General features: G+C 43.7%; 1 protein-coding gene across 1 annotated transcript in view; it reads right to left on the minus strand.

Annotated features, from left to right (window-relative positions):
* TMEFF2 (transmembrane protein with EGF like and two follistatin like domains 2) overlaps positions 1–17,198 on the minus strand; it is a gene marked incomplete at its 5' end in the record, with an annotated part of 107,712 nt that overhangs the window by 14,988 nt on the left and 75,526 nt on the right. The window contains 2 exons of the mRNA XM_019617357.2: positions 10,878–10,937; positions 11,793–11,941. Of these exons, the coding sequence (XP_019472902.2) occupies positions 10,878–10,937; positions 11,793–11,941 (209 nt within the window). The remainder of the gene's footprint in view (positions 1–10,877; positions 10,938–11,792; positions 11,942–17,198) is intronic.

Raw genomic sequence — 17,198 nt, forward strand, 5'->3', positions numbered from 1 at the left:
TTTTCTTAATTGGAGGGGGTTGGATCTCTAAGGTGTGCCATGCTGGCATGTAACACCCACCAGCTTCCTTCCGTCCTCTCTCTTCTTTCTCAGCACAACATCAGTGCTTGCAAGAACATGCCGCCCAAGAGAATTAATCCAGGAAACTGAATCAAGAGCTGCAGAATTATGGGCAAGGATGTGAAGGAAAACAGGAGACTGCAGCAAAAAATACCCAGCTCCTCTTCATGATACTTTGAATGCTTCTTGAATCACGTACCTTGCAAACCCCTTGTGCAAACCTCAGTTACTTTATAGTTAGCAGAATATGACCCTGAACGGCTAAAGATGATTCAAGAGAGAAGCCTGGTGTAGACTAAAAAGCACGGTTCCAGCCTAGCTTGTCACTGCTTCAGTTCAAGTTAACTGGAGAAATAAATACATATTATTGGCATATTGGACAATGGTGATGATTGCGCTTTGGGGAGATGAATCCTCCTCAGTTTGCTGGCCTCCATTCACTCATCTCCCCCGACTCTTGCTTCATAAAATGGTGATGGTAATAGGACCATGCAGCCAACAACTTGCTTTCTCTGTCTGCTCCGTTCAGCTGCTGCAATCTTGAGCATCTGTTCAGTTTTTAGCAGACTATACGATAGAAATTCCCACTGGGTAACGAGGAGTTTGATATGTTTCCTCTCCCATGTCTGAAGCTGGAAAGACATCCCTAACTAGTCTCAATTTTAAGTGTAAAAGAAAAAAGTAAAACAACATGAAATGCCACTGCAGCAATAACTTCTGTATTCTTCTACCTAATTTATCCAAGATACGCTTTATTTCCCATCTGTAACTAAACCATGCAATCACAAGAGAAGACAATAATAGGACCAGGCCCCAAACCTCTTCTTGTTGCTGGTTTTGCAATAAAAGGGGCCAATCTGGCCATGTAACACTCAAGTTAACTTTTGTTACTCAAATGATGAAGGTCTATCACCAAGATATGGCGAGAAGACTGCCCACTGCTAGAAGACATGCTGTGTACCTACTACCAGCTGCAGGAGCTCAAAGTGCCCCCCAAACAAGCTGAAAACAAGCTGTGGGAGCTGACCTCCAGTTTGCTATTGTGTCCCTGCAAAGTCCGTCTCCCAGTCCAATCTCTGTGGAAATACCACAGTCTCCACATCAATGCTCTGTGATGTGTGACCAGACATGTCTTGAGTAGGACCTCACATGGCTGCCTATTCGTTTGCATAGAGACCAGCAGAACTTTCTCATGTTCTGAGGTTCATCGCTGGTCACAAAGAGAAGCACTGCCACGCAAGTCTATCAGGAGGGGTCACTTGTATAAACCAACACCTGCACTCACTATTTTTTTTTATTTTTATTTTTAAACACACCACTATTAGTGCCTTACGTAACTGCAGCAGAAGGGAGCTGCAGGGACAGCATTTGTGTAAATAGCAGGATTGGTACTTCATCTCAGCACATGCCCCTGGCACTAATATTCAAAGGGGGAGAAGCTGAATGGATTAAAAAGAAAAAGACAAGCAATTTATAGAAATTGAAAATTTAATAAGAATAAAGATGGATTAAAAATGCCCAGAGAAATCACAAAGCCATTTAAATTCAGTGGCTGCTCTCCCACTAGCCTCAACGAGGCCAGAATTCTGCCTCCTGCCTCTTTAAATCTCGCTCCCTCTTCTAACCGCACTTAAAACAGCTGACATCCTCCTGCCCAGCCAAGGCCCTTTAAATCACTGAAACATGGGATAGGAAAAAAATCTGCGGTGCCAGATGTGTTTGAGCCCAGTGGCAGCTCTAGTTGAGGCAGGCTGCAGCAGAAGATGTTTAGCATACATTATGCCAGGCAAAACACTAACAGTTTATCAGGCTCGGTATTATAGACCAACAGCACGCCCTTCCCTGGCTACTTCATTTGCAGAGCACACAGACAGGTGAGATATATGCTACTTGATTTCAGAACTATATTTTTTACTTAATCCTTTCCCATCCTAGCTAGATGGAAGCATGCTTCTGTTATTAAATGAAATTTTAAGTGAAATACCCCGGGGAGGGGGTGTTTTTGATGTACACCTGACACAGCTTAAAAACCACAGATGAAAGAGGGAGATTAAAACCACAGGGAAGGTTTTTAATTTTTTTTTCCCCTTCCCTCCTGAAAAATATTTTGGCCACTATGTAATGCTGTCTAAAATGCACAACAGCGGTGGGCAAAGAACCGCATTTCAATTCAGCGCCCATCAAATTACGAGACGCGCTGCCACTGCTTACATAACAGCACATTTTGGTTACAGCTGTTGCATTCCAGGAGGGGAGCTTCACGCCAACCTAATGCTGATGGGTACAGGCTACACGACAGCCTTGGTGGGGGAGAAGTCACCTTGCTACGCAAGTGGATGCTGCTTTTCCAAGCTCACTTTTGAGCAGCGCTTCCTCCCGCTTGCTGGTCCAGATGAGCACCTCCAAGCACCTGAACACGGAGCAATGCTTCTCTGGAAAGAGGCAGTGAAGAAAGGAGAGCTGATATGCAAAGCGCTGCACTTCCCTCAGCACTGCCTATTCACTATCATCAGTATCCATTTCTCCTAAGCCGTGAGTTCTTGCCACTGATGGTTTCAGTGTCTAATACACAGAATGTGAGGAAATAGGAAAAGCCTAAGCATGTTGCACAGCTTGAACAACCGGTATCAGAAGCAGGTTTTAGTGGATGTGTTCAACGAGAAGAAGTGGAACCACTCAGCAAAGTGGACCACAGAATCATAGAACCGTTGTTAAAGATCATCCAGTTCCAATCCCCTGCTATAGGCATGGATACTTCCCTGTCTTTGCTTTCTTCACCAATATACTTGAAACCAAGCAAAAACTGCTACTTTCCTCCCCACAGCCTGAAGGTCTATTAAAAATAAATACACCAGTTCTTTCTTTTCTTCCCCAAACAAATCTCTTTTCCTTCTACCAGAAGCATTTGCAATTCCTGTGCCGATGTTAAAGCCTTATTTATCTTTAGGCTCAGGTTACCATTTCACGTGTTGAAACGAGCAAATAATCTTGTGTTTGTATCCTAATTTGACATGATGATACTCCTTCTGGGAAAGATGTTTCAGTCACTTCTAAGTAGCAACTTCCCTTAACATTCAACTTATTTTTCACAACTGTCACATGCTTTCATCTCGTGATTTCTGATATCTAACATTTCATAAAGAACGCCAAAATATCCTATGAAATAAAATTCTGAAGAAATTCAGTTCTATGAATATTTCAAAATATTTTTTTTTTTACTATTTCAGACTAGATCAAACACGAATACTTAAATGCTGATGTCTCCTGAAAATGGATATTCCAGCAGCTCATTATAACTTTAGCTCTCAAATCCTTGGGAAGAATTCCTCCCAATGGCAGGTTTTCAGAAACCTAAAACAGAGCTGCTAGGCATAAAAATACACTTCTTCATATCCATCAACTAAATCAAATGAGTGTTGTGGATGGCAAACAGCCACTGGGCACCACCTCAAGCAGTATCTTTCAAGGACAGCTGGAGCTGATGAAAGTGCCTGGAGCACGTGTAAGATCAAGGATGAGAGAAATTCCACCCCCAAATCCAGACAGATTTCTCTCTTTACGGTCTCTATTTAGAAATAAGGTAAAGTACAACTTGAGAAATCATGTCTGCCTCAAGCTATAATAAGTTTTAGGGATCACATTTTCATGTTGTACAATCAACAAAAGTATACTTAGAAAGAGCATCGTAGCGAGAAGCCAACGGAACAACCAGAAAAGGAACACTCACCCACATCCAAAGATTTAGGCTCATGATGCAAAGCTCCACAACAGAGGAACCCCCAGAAAGAGATCCTTCCCCACTGGCAGTCAGTCCTTAAACGGGGTCTAAGAGAGGTGCAGCCAGGCTGCATCCCTTCCTATCGCACAGCTGAATTGCCTTCACCTGTGCTCCCAGGGCTGACCCAGTTCTTGCCTCAGGTGATAAATCAGTGGTTCAGGCTGTGACTCAACAGATCCCATACGGGTGTGTAAGCAGGACAGCTCTCTTCTTTTTCCTTATTCACTCCTCTGATCAAAACCCATGGATATGGAGCAGAGGACAAAAAGATTACTGGGTACTGAAAGGTTTGGATTGCTCAGGAAGGTTTCTACATTCCAAATAACGAAACGCAGATAAACTGTTCACATGATGGCATAAAGGAAAAAAGGAAACACAAGGTTCTTTGCAAAGTAGAAGGAGACAGAGTTTGGAACACGCTTTCTGAATCTTGCACGGTTCAGATGCAAACTGAACAAACTGAAACAAACATGCATTAAAAACTCCACTCCCGCCCCTCAACCCCTGACTAAGCTTCACGTCCAAGACTTTAAATATTTCAGTGGAGCTGGAACAGCAAAATAGCCTCATCCAACTGCATGGTTCTTAGTCTGCTTCGCGTCTGCCTTGGTGCTGCAAGCACTTGTTTTTCCTGTTCATTCCCTGCAGATCAAATTCTTAGCCTGGACATACTGTATTTCCAGGCTACCGCCCTTCTGCACAAATGAAATAGCTTTTATTATAATGCTCATTCACTACATTACTGCATTTGTTTACGAGGGGGAAAAAGCACAAACCAATTCTGCAACTTTTGATTCACATTCATTAGTGATTAAATTAAGGGCTAAGCTTTAAAGGCACAAATGGAAACGCTCTTTTTTTTTTTTCTTGAGCTACATAAATTTCAGTAAAGAGATGTCTAACAGTTCACCTGAGACCCAATTTCAGCTTTAATGCTAACAATTACAGGTTCCATGAGCACGACACCAGGAAATTGTAAGTAATGAAAAGGTGCAATTTTTCTCATTACAAAACCACGCAGACAAAAAAAATAATAAATAATAATAAAAAAATTCCAAACAAATGAGGCACATTTTATCCAGTTTATCATATGCAATTCAAAGTTAAAGGAGAACTCTCAGGAACTAAAGATGAACTGCTCTGTATAAGAAGAAGAACGCTACATGGTACTAGTGCCACTACCAAGACAATTACATTAATGCTCCAGATTTTCCTATTTTAGAAAGAAATCATCTGGTCCTCGTGATGACACAGAAAAATGCCAGAGTGGGACTTTCTGCACCGCACCATTTGAAAACTAGGAGTTAAATGACAAAAAGTAGCAGCTGCAATTTTTCATTTAAAAGAGCTCCCAGGACAAGTGAAGGTTCAGGGACCAAGCTGACATTGCTGGCCACTCAGACTTTAGCTCAAATGTAGCTGACAGTGAGATTTATTAACCTACCAGCTGGCCTCTATCTTCACTTTTTCATTTCCTTCTGGATATCGCCAGCGATGGAGGAGCTGAAAGGCAGCAGAGGAGCTAGAGACCGGGGTGCTATCAGACACAGTAATCTCTCTTTGGCCTTTGAAAATCATTCAGAAGAATCCCGAGTTCATAATTTTCTTATATGTGTTTTACAGTCCTGCTATGAAGCTGAGCTACACGCGGTCATTATTTCTGGGTAAACGCTATATTACTCTCCGTAAGCTTGATTTTGGAAGCCTCCAGATCCCAGGCAAAGAATGGAGAACTCCTCCTGGTTGGCTTTTGTGGGAAGCCTTTCTATCAGGATTACCCAGACTGGGAATGCAAAGCAGGACCAAAACAGCCTCTCCACCTGAAATCATTCTCTAAGTTGAGACCAGCTCTGCTCTTACATCATTGTGCACAGACATGTCCCAGGCTTCAGTTATTTGTAGACCTCTGCATTTTTGCACGATCCAACGTGCTGAAGGACATCCAGGCATGTGGGGCACGATATGGTCACATCTCCCAGCGGGAGATGCCCTCATCGCTTTCCTCAAGTCAAAGGCCAAGAATACCTGAATTGAACAGCCTGAAATAATGCCTATACTGGGCTCTTTCATTGCTGTCAAGAACTTACGTGTCCTCTGTGCATTTGCACTAGGAGTAAACCTTATGTGCATTTTAATTGCACTTGTAAATGCAGCGAGCAGTCCTAGCAACATTTAAATGCTTTACATTTTTAAGAAATGCATCATTTGTATTATTCTTGTACTCACAAATGCCAGGAATGTGTGGGAGTATGGGCGGCAGCCACAGCCAGCTAGCATTCCTGCTACCACACAGCTGTCAAAATAGTAAAATATATTTCTTTTTTTTTTAAATTTTTAAGTGATTTGCTGTAAAAGCAAGAACATTTCCTAACTAATCTATTTGTTTAGAGACAACCTCTGACTTAGAGTCTGCTACACTGAAAGCCAAGAAAATCTGCATAGGCAAGGATGCAATTTTCCTAGTGCTTTTATGAAGCTGCAGATGAGAAACGGTTTTTCTCTATCTGTGATGGATGCACGGTGCTCAGCTCTATGTCTCACTTGCTGATTCCATTAAAGAGAAAGCAAAGCCTAGTTCACAAAGGCAAAGCAGATGCCTGCACAATAGTTTATACGCCATAGCTAAGCTCTGGGGCTTTATTATTATTCTTCACCGGTTTTACATCTGGCTGACATGGTAGTAGACAGAAAATATAATTTAAAGGGACAATGTCAAGTGGTTTACACTCCAAACTTAACCTACTTGCAAAATTTTATAATCTGGAGAAAGAATCCGCTCTGCATTCCCTATTTAATTCCTGGGACCAGAAAAAAATAGTCACGCTTTGTAGAGAAATTAGATGCTGCTGCTCTAATTCTTGGACCTAACTCAGGCACTGTTACAGATGATGAAGACAGTACTGAAGTCAGGGGGCCTGTGAAGGAAGACATGCATCAACCCAGAGGTGCTTCCTACGGTTTCTTTGATAAACATCACTTCCCCCTTTCTAAGGAATCAGAAGATAATGGTACAGAATGTTGGAGTTCAGTCACGTTTTAGGATATTTTTCTTTCTTCAAATATAAATATTACGTGGTATTTGTTTTGGAAAAGGCATGGTCCAAGACCCTTCTTCATCCTTGGAGCAAAGAATCTGCGGTCGTTTTGTGGCCTCCATCCCACAGGCTTGGCCCAGCCAAGGGCAGGCGATGTGTTGACACAGATGGATGTTGCCCTTTTTGGTGGAGAGTTCAGTTTGCTTTGACAACACCGCCATCTGTTAGCAAGCAACCCAAGAATATAGCTCAAAATGACTGTCTGCGCGTGTGCATTTTCACCCAAGGAGACTATCATGGCTGAAAACGCCTTTTTTCACCAACTTCACTGCAGAGACTTGATCTAATCAATGCTCATAGAGGGAATTCTGTCTGGTCTGGAAGACTGTGTTATCGAGTAGGTCTATGAGATCTGTCAGTGTCGCCACTGACAATTTTCATGAATATATAACACAGAAATGTGGCTCATCCATATCCACTTATTCTTTGAAGTGCTTGGGAAAAAATCTCTGTAAGTTGATAATGAAAAAGGATAAAAACAGTAAGGGGTATAATTGCTAATATCCAGATCTTAAGGAGGAAGTGTAAGCATAGAAGAGTAAAATAAACTGGCAAATGAATAAACAAGATGAAAACTCCTTGACTGCCCAGAGTCCAAAAGCGAAAATGCCACCGAAACAGCCATCTTCTTTATACATCTAATGGAAAAATATCAAGAAAACATCCTTCGCAGGACTTTCGGATGCTACTTTCTAAAACATATATTGCATTTAGAATGGTTAAAAATGTTCTTCCATGGAAACTGTGAGATCGAGCGTGTTTCTACTGGATTTGAGAGAAAAGCCCCACCAACTCATTTATTGGCTAAAACGAAATGCCATCTCATAAGCATGATCAACATTAACGAGCTGGTATTTGTTGAAAAGAGTGAAAACTGCCCAAAGTCTGATGCATCATTTGGCATGCCAGAAAAATGAGAGGGGCCAGAATGCGCAAGTAGAGGCACAGACACACACTGTGCTGATACATTTCCAACTTTAAAAACAAATCTTACCTCTATCAAGTATGACCACTCAAAATAAACAAGGCTATGCAAACTTAGAGTAAAGATTTCTGTTCCAAAGGAACGAGTGCTCTCAGCTCTGCAGACTGAAGGTTTCATGCGTTCATTAGCAACGATCAATAGGCTTCAAAGAAGAACAGTAAGGAGCAAAAACATTGATTGAACAGACAGAATGAATAGCTAATAATAAAAAAAATCTGCTGGTTGTTGGGTGTTTGCAAAGGAGCTGCCTCCCCGGGACCTCCAGATGAGAATGCAAGGGTTTTGGTGAAAAGATATGCACCGTTTGGTCACTACCATCTTTACAGAGAGCATTACCAGTACATTAGCACAAGTGACAACATACCATCAGAGAATCATTCAGGTTGGAAAAGACCTCCAAGAGCATCAGGTTCAACTGTCACATGAATTTACCCAGTCCATTCTACAGCCCATTTCTACAACAAATATCCTCACTTATTATTCTTGTACTAAACATAATAAAACTTTCATATCCTTTATAGAATGCGAGGATGGCATGAAGCTTCCTGCTGGATAAACTTTGAAGCTGGAACCTAGAACCTCGTCTCGGTTTTATACCGCTATCCCCCTTCCATTTACCTACTTATTAAGTGCTGCAGTAACAACTTCTTGTTCCAGTGGTCACTTTCTCCCAGGATTTTCTTACAGTATTATGCCACAAACATTTAGGGAAACTGCAGTCGTGGCTTATCCCACGTGAACTTGCAGCTTTCAACCTACGTGCTGTTACTGTATGTCAAAGTGAAAAATTAGGTGGGAATAATAGTTAGGTGCACAGAAAGATGTATAATCAGCTGCAGTAACCTGCCGTAGTTCGTTATACCAATGGATAACACACAATGACACCGGCCCATGGTACAACATCACTGCCCTTAAGAAACCCACTGGAGCCTGAGCCATAGCAGAAGGCCTGAAGATCTGCTAGCTGTGGTGAAATGATGGCACCTTTCTGTGCCACACACATACCTAACGGACATCACTGACGGTTTGGGATGTCTCCACCCGTTCAGGGGACTGAGAAGCACCGTGTCCCCTGCACAGTCCCATCACTTCTGGCTGGACCCGTGGGCACACTCCTGATGTCTCAACGCATCTCTGCTGTAGACTCATTCCTCGGTGCTGTTGCTCTGCCCCTCTCCTTGCCCAATAACCCAGTTTCTTCTTGCGTTCCCTTCTTGGCTGCCAACCTCATATCATTTTCCTGCAATCAGTTTTCCCCTCAGGTCTGCTACCCACACCTCTCCCTTTTGAGTGTGGGCTGAAATATCATCTCCGCTAAAGTGAAGCTGCTCTCCTCCTCCTGCCCACTCCCGAGCTGAAGGTGCCTTCTGTGCTCCTCTTCCTCCATGACCCCACGACTTTTCTTTCTCATCTCATTGCTGCTATTTCCTCCTCCACCCTAATCCTCAAGCTGCCTTTCCTCCCATTTTGTTACAACTCACTTGCTTCACGCCCAAATGTGTTAAGTTACCAGGCTGGAGCAGAATAGGATGGGTTATACAGCATTCAGAAAGGGCCTGCAGGCTTCCATTTTAATTTGGAGACTCCAGTCATCTCCCCAGCTCTCCAGCAAAGAAGAGAAAGGATCTAACACAGCTGTGCTTCTTGCTGTTGTTTCTATCTCAAAACAAATCATTTTGTCCTACTTTGCCGTGCACCCTGCCCACCACGGGATACAACCTCAGGCCTTTCAGCTTTTTAAGAAAACTGATGCAGACTTATTTCCTTGCATGACTTCACCACGGAAGGGCTCCTTGGTAGTCGGAAATATCTGGACTACGGCACCTCTTTGATCTTTTGGAAAGTAATCCTGGCATCCATTTTCCATAGAAATTTCCTCCCTTGCTAATTTGTCCTGCAGTCACCCCAATACCCCAAGCACCTCTGGCTCACCAACCCACCATTTATTCATAGCTCTATGTTTTAATCATGCATCATTGTTAACTAGGAACAGAACAATCCCCCTGTAACGGCTGGGCGTCCTATTAACCAAAGGACATGGTGCATGCAGCACCCTGACAGCAATGACCAAACTGAGTCATCATGCTGCACGACTCTCCCGGTAAGAGATTTTAAGAGCTGTGAAACCACCAGCTGGACTTCACCTAAGCAACGCAGCAAGCTGCTCAGGTAAAGTCAGCAGCTGGCATCTACTCTCTAAATAGCTACTTTCAAATTACAACAACCTGAAAAACCTAAGCCACAAATACATGGCTTGACACGTTTTCACCTTGCCTTCTCAGATGCTTGAATTCTCAGCACGAGCTGTGAACATTAGCCTGCGTGCATACACATACCCAAACCCACATATATATACACATTCAATTTTCTAAATCAGTCGTCCTGGGCAAAAGGTGTAAAACAAATACCTCCCAAACCTCACTGGCATTTGCATGTTTTTAATTTCAAATGCCGTATAAGGTTATTCAGCCATTATGTTTTACCGTAGCTTCTAAATAAATTAAAACCATTTATCACTTTAAAAAGCATTTAAAGAACCTTGTTAACTTTACAGGTAATAATATCTACTGTGGCAATGTTTCATGGTACCAGAGCTTTGCTACGGTCTGGATTTTCTCCTTCCTAAGCCTGCATATTATGAAAAAATACGTATATTCTACGCAGGGTAATTCTGTACTTTTCATCAGCGTCCGCTCGTTCTGGCAAACAAGTCACTGCATTTATTATTTTCACGGTCAGAATGGGTGTTTCATGTCTGTCGAGTGATAAAGCCGTAAGAAGACCACTTATTAAGAAGAAAGATAGTTTCTAGCAATAGAAAGTAATGAGAACACAGTGGTTTCTTTTAAAGCAAACAAACAAAACCATAGCAGAAAACAGGCCACCTCTGCAAAGAGAGGAGAAAAGCGACTCGGCACAGCTCTCGCCAATGGTGGTTCTCACATAATAGGAACCATACCTGCATAATCTGTCCGTGCGTAATGCCCATCTTCAGATTTTGTAGTTGTTGTAGTATTATCTGTGGGAAAAGAAATACACTGGATTGCTTGGGGAGTCCCTGCTCGCTCCTGAATCCACCCCAGTACCCACGCAAACCCAGCATCCCTTCTGTGCACAGCATCGCTGCCGGCTGCAGGGCTCCCCTGGGCTTGCCAGGTGAAAACAGCAGGAGCGGGCTTTCTGGAACGAAACACCAAGCATCTTCCATTAAGAAAACACATTTTTCTAACGATATGTGACAACAGATTGCAGCTGGGATAAATATATCAGTGCAAAGCCGGACTTGTCATTTCTGCTCTATTTGAAGTAATTGGGGAGCCTTAATACGTACCCTGAAATGAACCTCCACATAAGGTGGTTAACTTGAAAGAAATGGGAATAAATGAGAATGTGTTTAATAGACAGGTAGAGTGTGGCCTTGTAAGTAGATGTACCCAGGATTTATGGGTCAGAAGCTAAGGGGGAAAAAAGCTATTTAGTGTCCGAGTCCCAGTAGGCATTTTATTTACAATAGCTATTTAAAGGCAAATTTGCATCATTTTTATTTTAGAATACACTGGAGTTTTTAAAGCCAGCTCAGGGCCCTGTGACAGAGCACCGTAAGAGCCGGGCAAGAAGCAGCATGGCAGTCACGGCAAACACGGCCAGTCTGCAGCTAGCATTAACAGAACTTCCTTCCAGGCACCGCTGGCATCCCACGAGCCCAGCAGATGAGAAACAAGCACCAGCACCATGCACCACACGCATTACAGCAGCCTAATGGAAACGCAAGAAGTGCCAAACGAGAAGGCAGCCCCAGTTCTCTTTTTCTTTTTTTCTTCCCTGAGCAAAAATTGAAAACATTCTTTGAAATGAGTTTTGCTACGAGCGTTACCTTGACATCGACCCAAAGACATGACTTCAATTTTCTCCTGTTTCTGGCATGATGCCTCTTTGATTTGACATGCATTATCATAAGATTTCCCATCGGAAGCACAAAGAGGATTGAAGTTGGTTTGAGAACAGTCGATGTTGCACACACACCTGAAAAGACAGAAGAGAGAAAAAAGAAGAGGCTAATATGAGTAAGTTTTTTCCCGACATCATCAATGCATCTCAGAAAAGAGAGCGTTTGTATTTTCCTGAGTGAATAATGTGAATCAACAGAATGAAAGTGGAAAATTCTGTTAAAAGGTCATTTGTATTTCTGGATGGAAAAGAATGCGGGAGAAGAGGAGAGAGAAAAGCAAGAAAAAGGACAGATTAAAAAGAGAGTTATACTTGGAAAACTAAATGACAGCATTACCAGCTGCAATTCTTGTAAACCAAAGAACATCCAAACAGATATGTCAGTAATTTATGCTGCTACGCCCTCTTGCAATTAAAGAAGCCACTAAATTTACCCCTGTTGAGCTGCTGCGCATTGCATGTAACTCAGCATCTGTGGGGCTTTGTACTGATTTACGATTTGGATGATAATGACGGCAGCCATATGCACTCTGATCATAATAAAGGAAGAAATGTTGCAACCACACCCCAACCGGCTGGGTGAAACCACCTGCCAAAGCCCAGAGTGACATCAGCGAGGCACCGTGTCCCGCTCGCGAGCTCCTGGCTGCCCCACGACCTGAACCAAAAGCCAAGTAAAGACAATCGAGTCAATTAGATATTAAGAGGAAATTCTTTACTGTGAGGGCGGTGAGACACTGGAACAGGTTGCCCAGTGAAGTTCTGGACACCCCTTCCTTGGAGGCGTTCAAGGCCAGGCTGGATGGGGCTGTGAGTCTAGAGGGTCTAGAGGGAGGTGTCCCTGCCTATAGCAGAGGGTTGGAATTAGATGATCTTAAAGGTCCCTTCTGACCCGAACCATTCTGTGATTCTAAGGTTCTACGATTTGCTCCAAAAGCAGGGTCTGGATCTGAAATAACATGTTAACATGGCCATATCCACCAACAGCAGGCTGCAGTCTTTTTCTTTTAGGTTTCTCCTATTTCATCATCATCAGTGATGTCAGACACCCCTGGGCATCGCTGAAGGCAAGGCATGCTCATTTTCCATCCCCGGTGCCTCATAACAGACAGCTCAGCCTCAGCGAGGTCACATTAACACCGATGTGATCCTGCTCAGGGACAAAGCCAGAGGTTTCACCTAGCAGCTGCTTCGACTGCTCTGAGCACGTAATTGCACAAGTGCTGCTATCTCGATTTGTCCTGGCTCCTTTTGACATTAAAAGCAGAGCAGCGCTGGTGCAGCTCCATCTCCAGCTCCACCTCGGCCTCACCACACGTGCTCACGGCTCTGCCTTTTGGAAGTTAAGCAACGGGAAGGCCAGGCTGCTAGCTTAAAAGTCAGCACCTCTTCCATTCACATCAGGCACCTGGACGCCTTTGGGTGCAGGGAGTGGAGAGGGATGTACACAGAAGAAGAACTTTGGTGGAACGGGCTTGGGAAGAGGATGTGCAGGAAATGAAGCGGTGTCGACCAGACTCCTCCATCACCCCTCAGCCTCTGCCCTCCACAAATGTGCCCAGTGTCACAAAAATCAGGGGAGCTGTGACTCGCCTGCGCTCAGACTTACTTTACATCAGGTAGATCACTACCAGAAAACTTCAGCTCAGAAGGAGGCCAAAGGTGAGAAGCACGGCTGTAAATTAAATTAAATGATTCCATAACTAGCAGAAGACAGGAGCCTGGCTCCCTATGTAACGCTTTCACCACGCTGATGAATATGCCGTATATAAGAAAAAATCCAGTCCATTTCCTAAGAACCTCCTTATCAGCAGAATAAGGATGTTCTGCTCTACCAAAATATTAACTGCCCTCATTTCCTCCCGCAGTCACTGCCAGCTTCCCACCTCACTCACACTCTTTTCATTAGGAACCGTTTACCGCTCGAGTAATCGGAATTTTTTCCACGTAGCTCCACCATTTGCATTTCAGATGGGACACATTCAGCCATATGCTCCTTTCTTGTAATAAAACAACTCCGGAACGGCTTCCGTTCTCAACACCTTGCTACAAAAAATGAGTGCAGGCTAATATCTATTATGTCTCAAGTCAAGAGACAATTCAGTCAACGAGAAAATTAGAACAAAAGGGTACTCTTTAGGGGAAATCTGGGCACCTTGGGATGCAATTTAAAAAATGCCAAGGGATGTACGAACCTATGTTTAGAGTTAGGCACACAAGAGACACATTTTCAAAGGTGTTTAGATGCTTAAAGACGCATGCAAACATTTTGTATGGGATTTCTGAGAGACCTCTCACTGATTTCAAAGAGCATTTCAGCGCCCATTAGGCATTTGCTTGCATCTTTTGATACCTTCCCGAAACAAAAGTTCCAAAATGACTTTTCCGACCTCTCTCAGCAAACGTGAGAAGAAAACAAAGATTTTCCAAGGCTCAGATGTTAACTGTGAGGCCAAGCTTTTCCCCTCCCGTGAAGGAGCCCTCTAGCTGCAAGCTATGAACAGGATGAAGCACGCACTACTTCCACTCATAGCACGATGCTCGTGCGTGAGGGACAGCAGAAAGGGGCAGCCTCAGCAGGGCACCACATGCTCAGGTCTTGTGGGTAAAGCTAATTTTCAGGGAAGACTACATAGGTGGAGAAGAGCACCATAATATACTCGTCAGCAGGATCTCCTTGCTGCGATGGGCTGCGTGCCGTCCACCAATCCTACTTTAAGGCTGCACAACTAAGTCAACATGAAGTCTGTGTCAGGAAAAGCTAAAGGTAAGGTTTCATCAGTGAAAGTAATGCACTGGGGTGCTGGCTCTGCTTAATTTATAGTGCTCATCTCATCAGGGAAGACGAGAGTACATTCAGGCACATTCTTCTCAAACCAGAGGAACAAGCAAGCTGCCATTTCAACCGTGCCCCCGAGGTTGAGAAGTGTAAATCGAAGAGAAAAAGGTGGGGAGTTTTCTGCAAACGTCTGCACCCAGGCACATACACAGCACACAGCAACCTTGAGCGGGATCCATCCTGCCGGAATGAATACAGAATGAGTGGCACTTAACACGTGCCATTTAATGAAATCCTAGAGCAGTCAGTAAAGACGCCCTCACTTTTTGAAGCACGATGACATGCAGAAGCGGGGCCGTCTCCTGCTGAACAAGCAGACCACGCTGCGATGTCCCTGATGAGGTCCCGGGGAGGTGGCAGTCCCTGCAAGGCCACGCTCTGTCCTTTGGGTCCTGCGGCACATCGGTGCTGGGGCTGCTCGGTGCTCCTCCAAGCTGGCAGCATGGCAGCTTCCCACCTCTAGGGATCTTCACTACATCCCTGACTGTAAGTAATTTGGTCATCTGACCATTTTATCATCCTGGCCGTGACTTCCGATTATCGTTATATCAATAAATCTATCTGCTTGCTGTATTCCTAAGTGTAGCGCTGAGGAAAGCTTGGCAACAGAAAGGCTGACTGTTCTTTTCTTCAGGCTCAAGAAGCTGCGAGAAGGTTAATGAGGTCTCCTAAGGGTCACAGGATGAAATTTTACCCATGAGCATACACAGAATACACATGTAAGGGTTAGCCTTGCTTTCGGCAGAAAGAAAAGCAGCTTAAAAGCATCTGTGAGGAATAAGTGCTTCTAAGAAGTCAGCCGACACTCTGCAGCTCCCCTGAGAAGCGAAGGAACACTGAGTGCTGTCCCACAGGCCTGCTGCTTCCTTCAGGTAATGGGGTTCACACACATCAATTGATTAAAATCTGGGCTGTCACTGTAAACAGCCACTACACAAGGCTCACTTTCTTACATTTATTCTTCCAGTCGTCGCGGTCATCTCTGATGAATTCAGTGTCTTTTATACATTCTATTCTATTCTGTTTGGTACGATTAAAATCTTGGAGGAGCTGAACGCCCCACTTGGTCATTTTGCTGATCACTGAAGCACAAAACCAAAATAAACCCAGAAAACCTCCAGCCGGCAAACCAGGGCACCTTCTCAAGGGATTCTGAGCAACCTGGTCTAGTGGGAGATGTCCCTGCCGATAGCAGGGGGTTGGAACTAAATGATCGTACAGGTCCCTTCCAACCCATTCAATGATTTTGGGCACTGACCTGGTAAAAACTACTGGTTTACTGGCAATAAACCTGAGCACACTGGTGAGCGCCTGCACTCCTCACTCTCCCCTCCTCTGCGTATGACAGATGGTACTGTTCTCTGAGCAGAGTCTTTGCCTGCAGAGGGAATACCACTGAAGAGCAGATTCATGGCTCTGAAGGGCTGTCCCTGGAGGCAGGAACAGCATTTTAAGGTGTCTCAATAGGAAGAGAGGATGGTTCCTCACCCATAAAGTGGAGGAAAATGCTGCAATTATATTTCCTTAGTTCATGAATACAGCGTGATCATTAGTGACACAGTGACGATAAAAAGAACCCCCATTCCACGTCTTATCTCCACTCCTAAGACAACCATCCTGTCTTTGTTCTCAGCAGTGTATTACTGAAAAACAATTTAAAAAAATTACCACGCAGTATCAGCACGTAGCCCGAGGAAGGTTTCATATGTAGCCTGACGGTAAGGAAGCGGATAAATGTGACAGTGCCTCTAAAAGAGCAGTTTTACTGGGAACAGATGCAGAAGCGTTTACAGAACGGCAGTTCTTCTCTATTCGACATATTTTAATTAGCCCTCTGTAGTTTGGAAACCAGAGAGCATTGTTGGTACTACCGCTGTTTATTAAAGATTCATATTCAGACTTCACTGGCCATGGGTCATTTGCTTTTTGGAAGCAGAGCAAGAGAAAATTGTGTCTGAGATATCTGCAAAAAGTACTTAATGAAATGACTAACGTCTTCAGCCAAGTGTCTCGTTGATTACAGGGTCCAAACAGCAGAACAGCAATAAATCTGCCACAAAGAGAATTGTCAGTCAAGAAAAAAGGCATAAAACCAACCAGACAAGGAAGCTGGAGCTAAAAATGTGAAAATGCAAATCTAGTGTTATTTTTACTAGTCAGAGCTCTGATATTTGAGTGCATATGCTAATTTGGTCAAGTGTGAGATCCAGCCATGTCTCAGCGCACACTGTTTTACAGGGAAAGCGATGTTCCATTCTGCAGTCATTTAAATATGTCGTATATTTTCTTCAGGCAAAAATAAAAAAGCAAGGAAAAACCAACAACACTTTGCAGCATAAAAAAAGCCCAAAGCCCTCCCTTTGCCATAAAGCAGCGTATAAATAAAAACACGGCTGTTGAACATTTATGGCATTTCCACCAGTGAGATTTCTTACCTTCCTCTGCTCTGACTAGAAAGCAGCGATCAGAAACTCAAATTTCTGGTCCTCTCTG

The sequence above is a fragment of the Meleagris gallopavo genome, chromosome 7, assembly GCF_000146605.3.
Source record: "Meleagris gallopavo isolate NT-WF06-2002-E0010 breed Aviagen turkey brand Nicholas breeding stock chromosome 7, Turkey_5.1, whole genome shotgun sequence".
Classification (NCBI taxonomy): domain Eukaryota; kingdom Metazoa; phylum Chordata; class Aves; order Galliformes; family Phasianidae; genus Meleagris; species Meleagris gallopavo.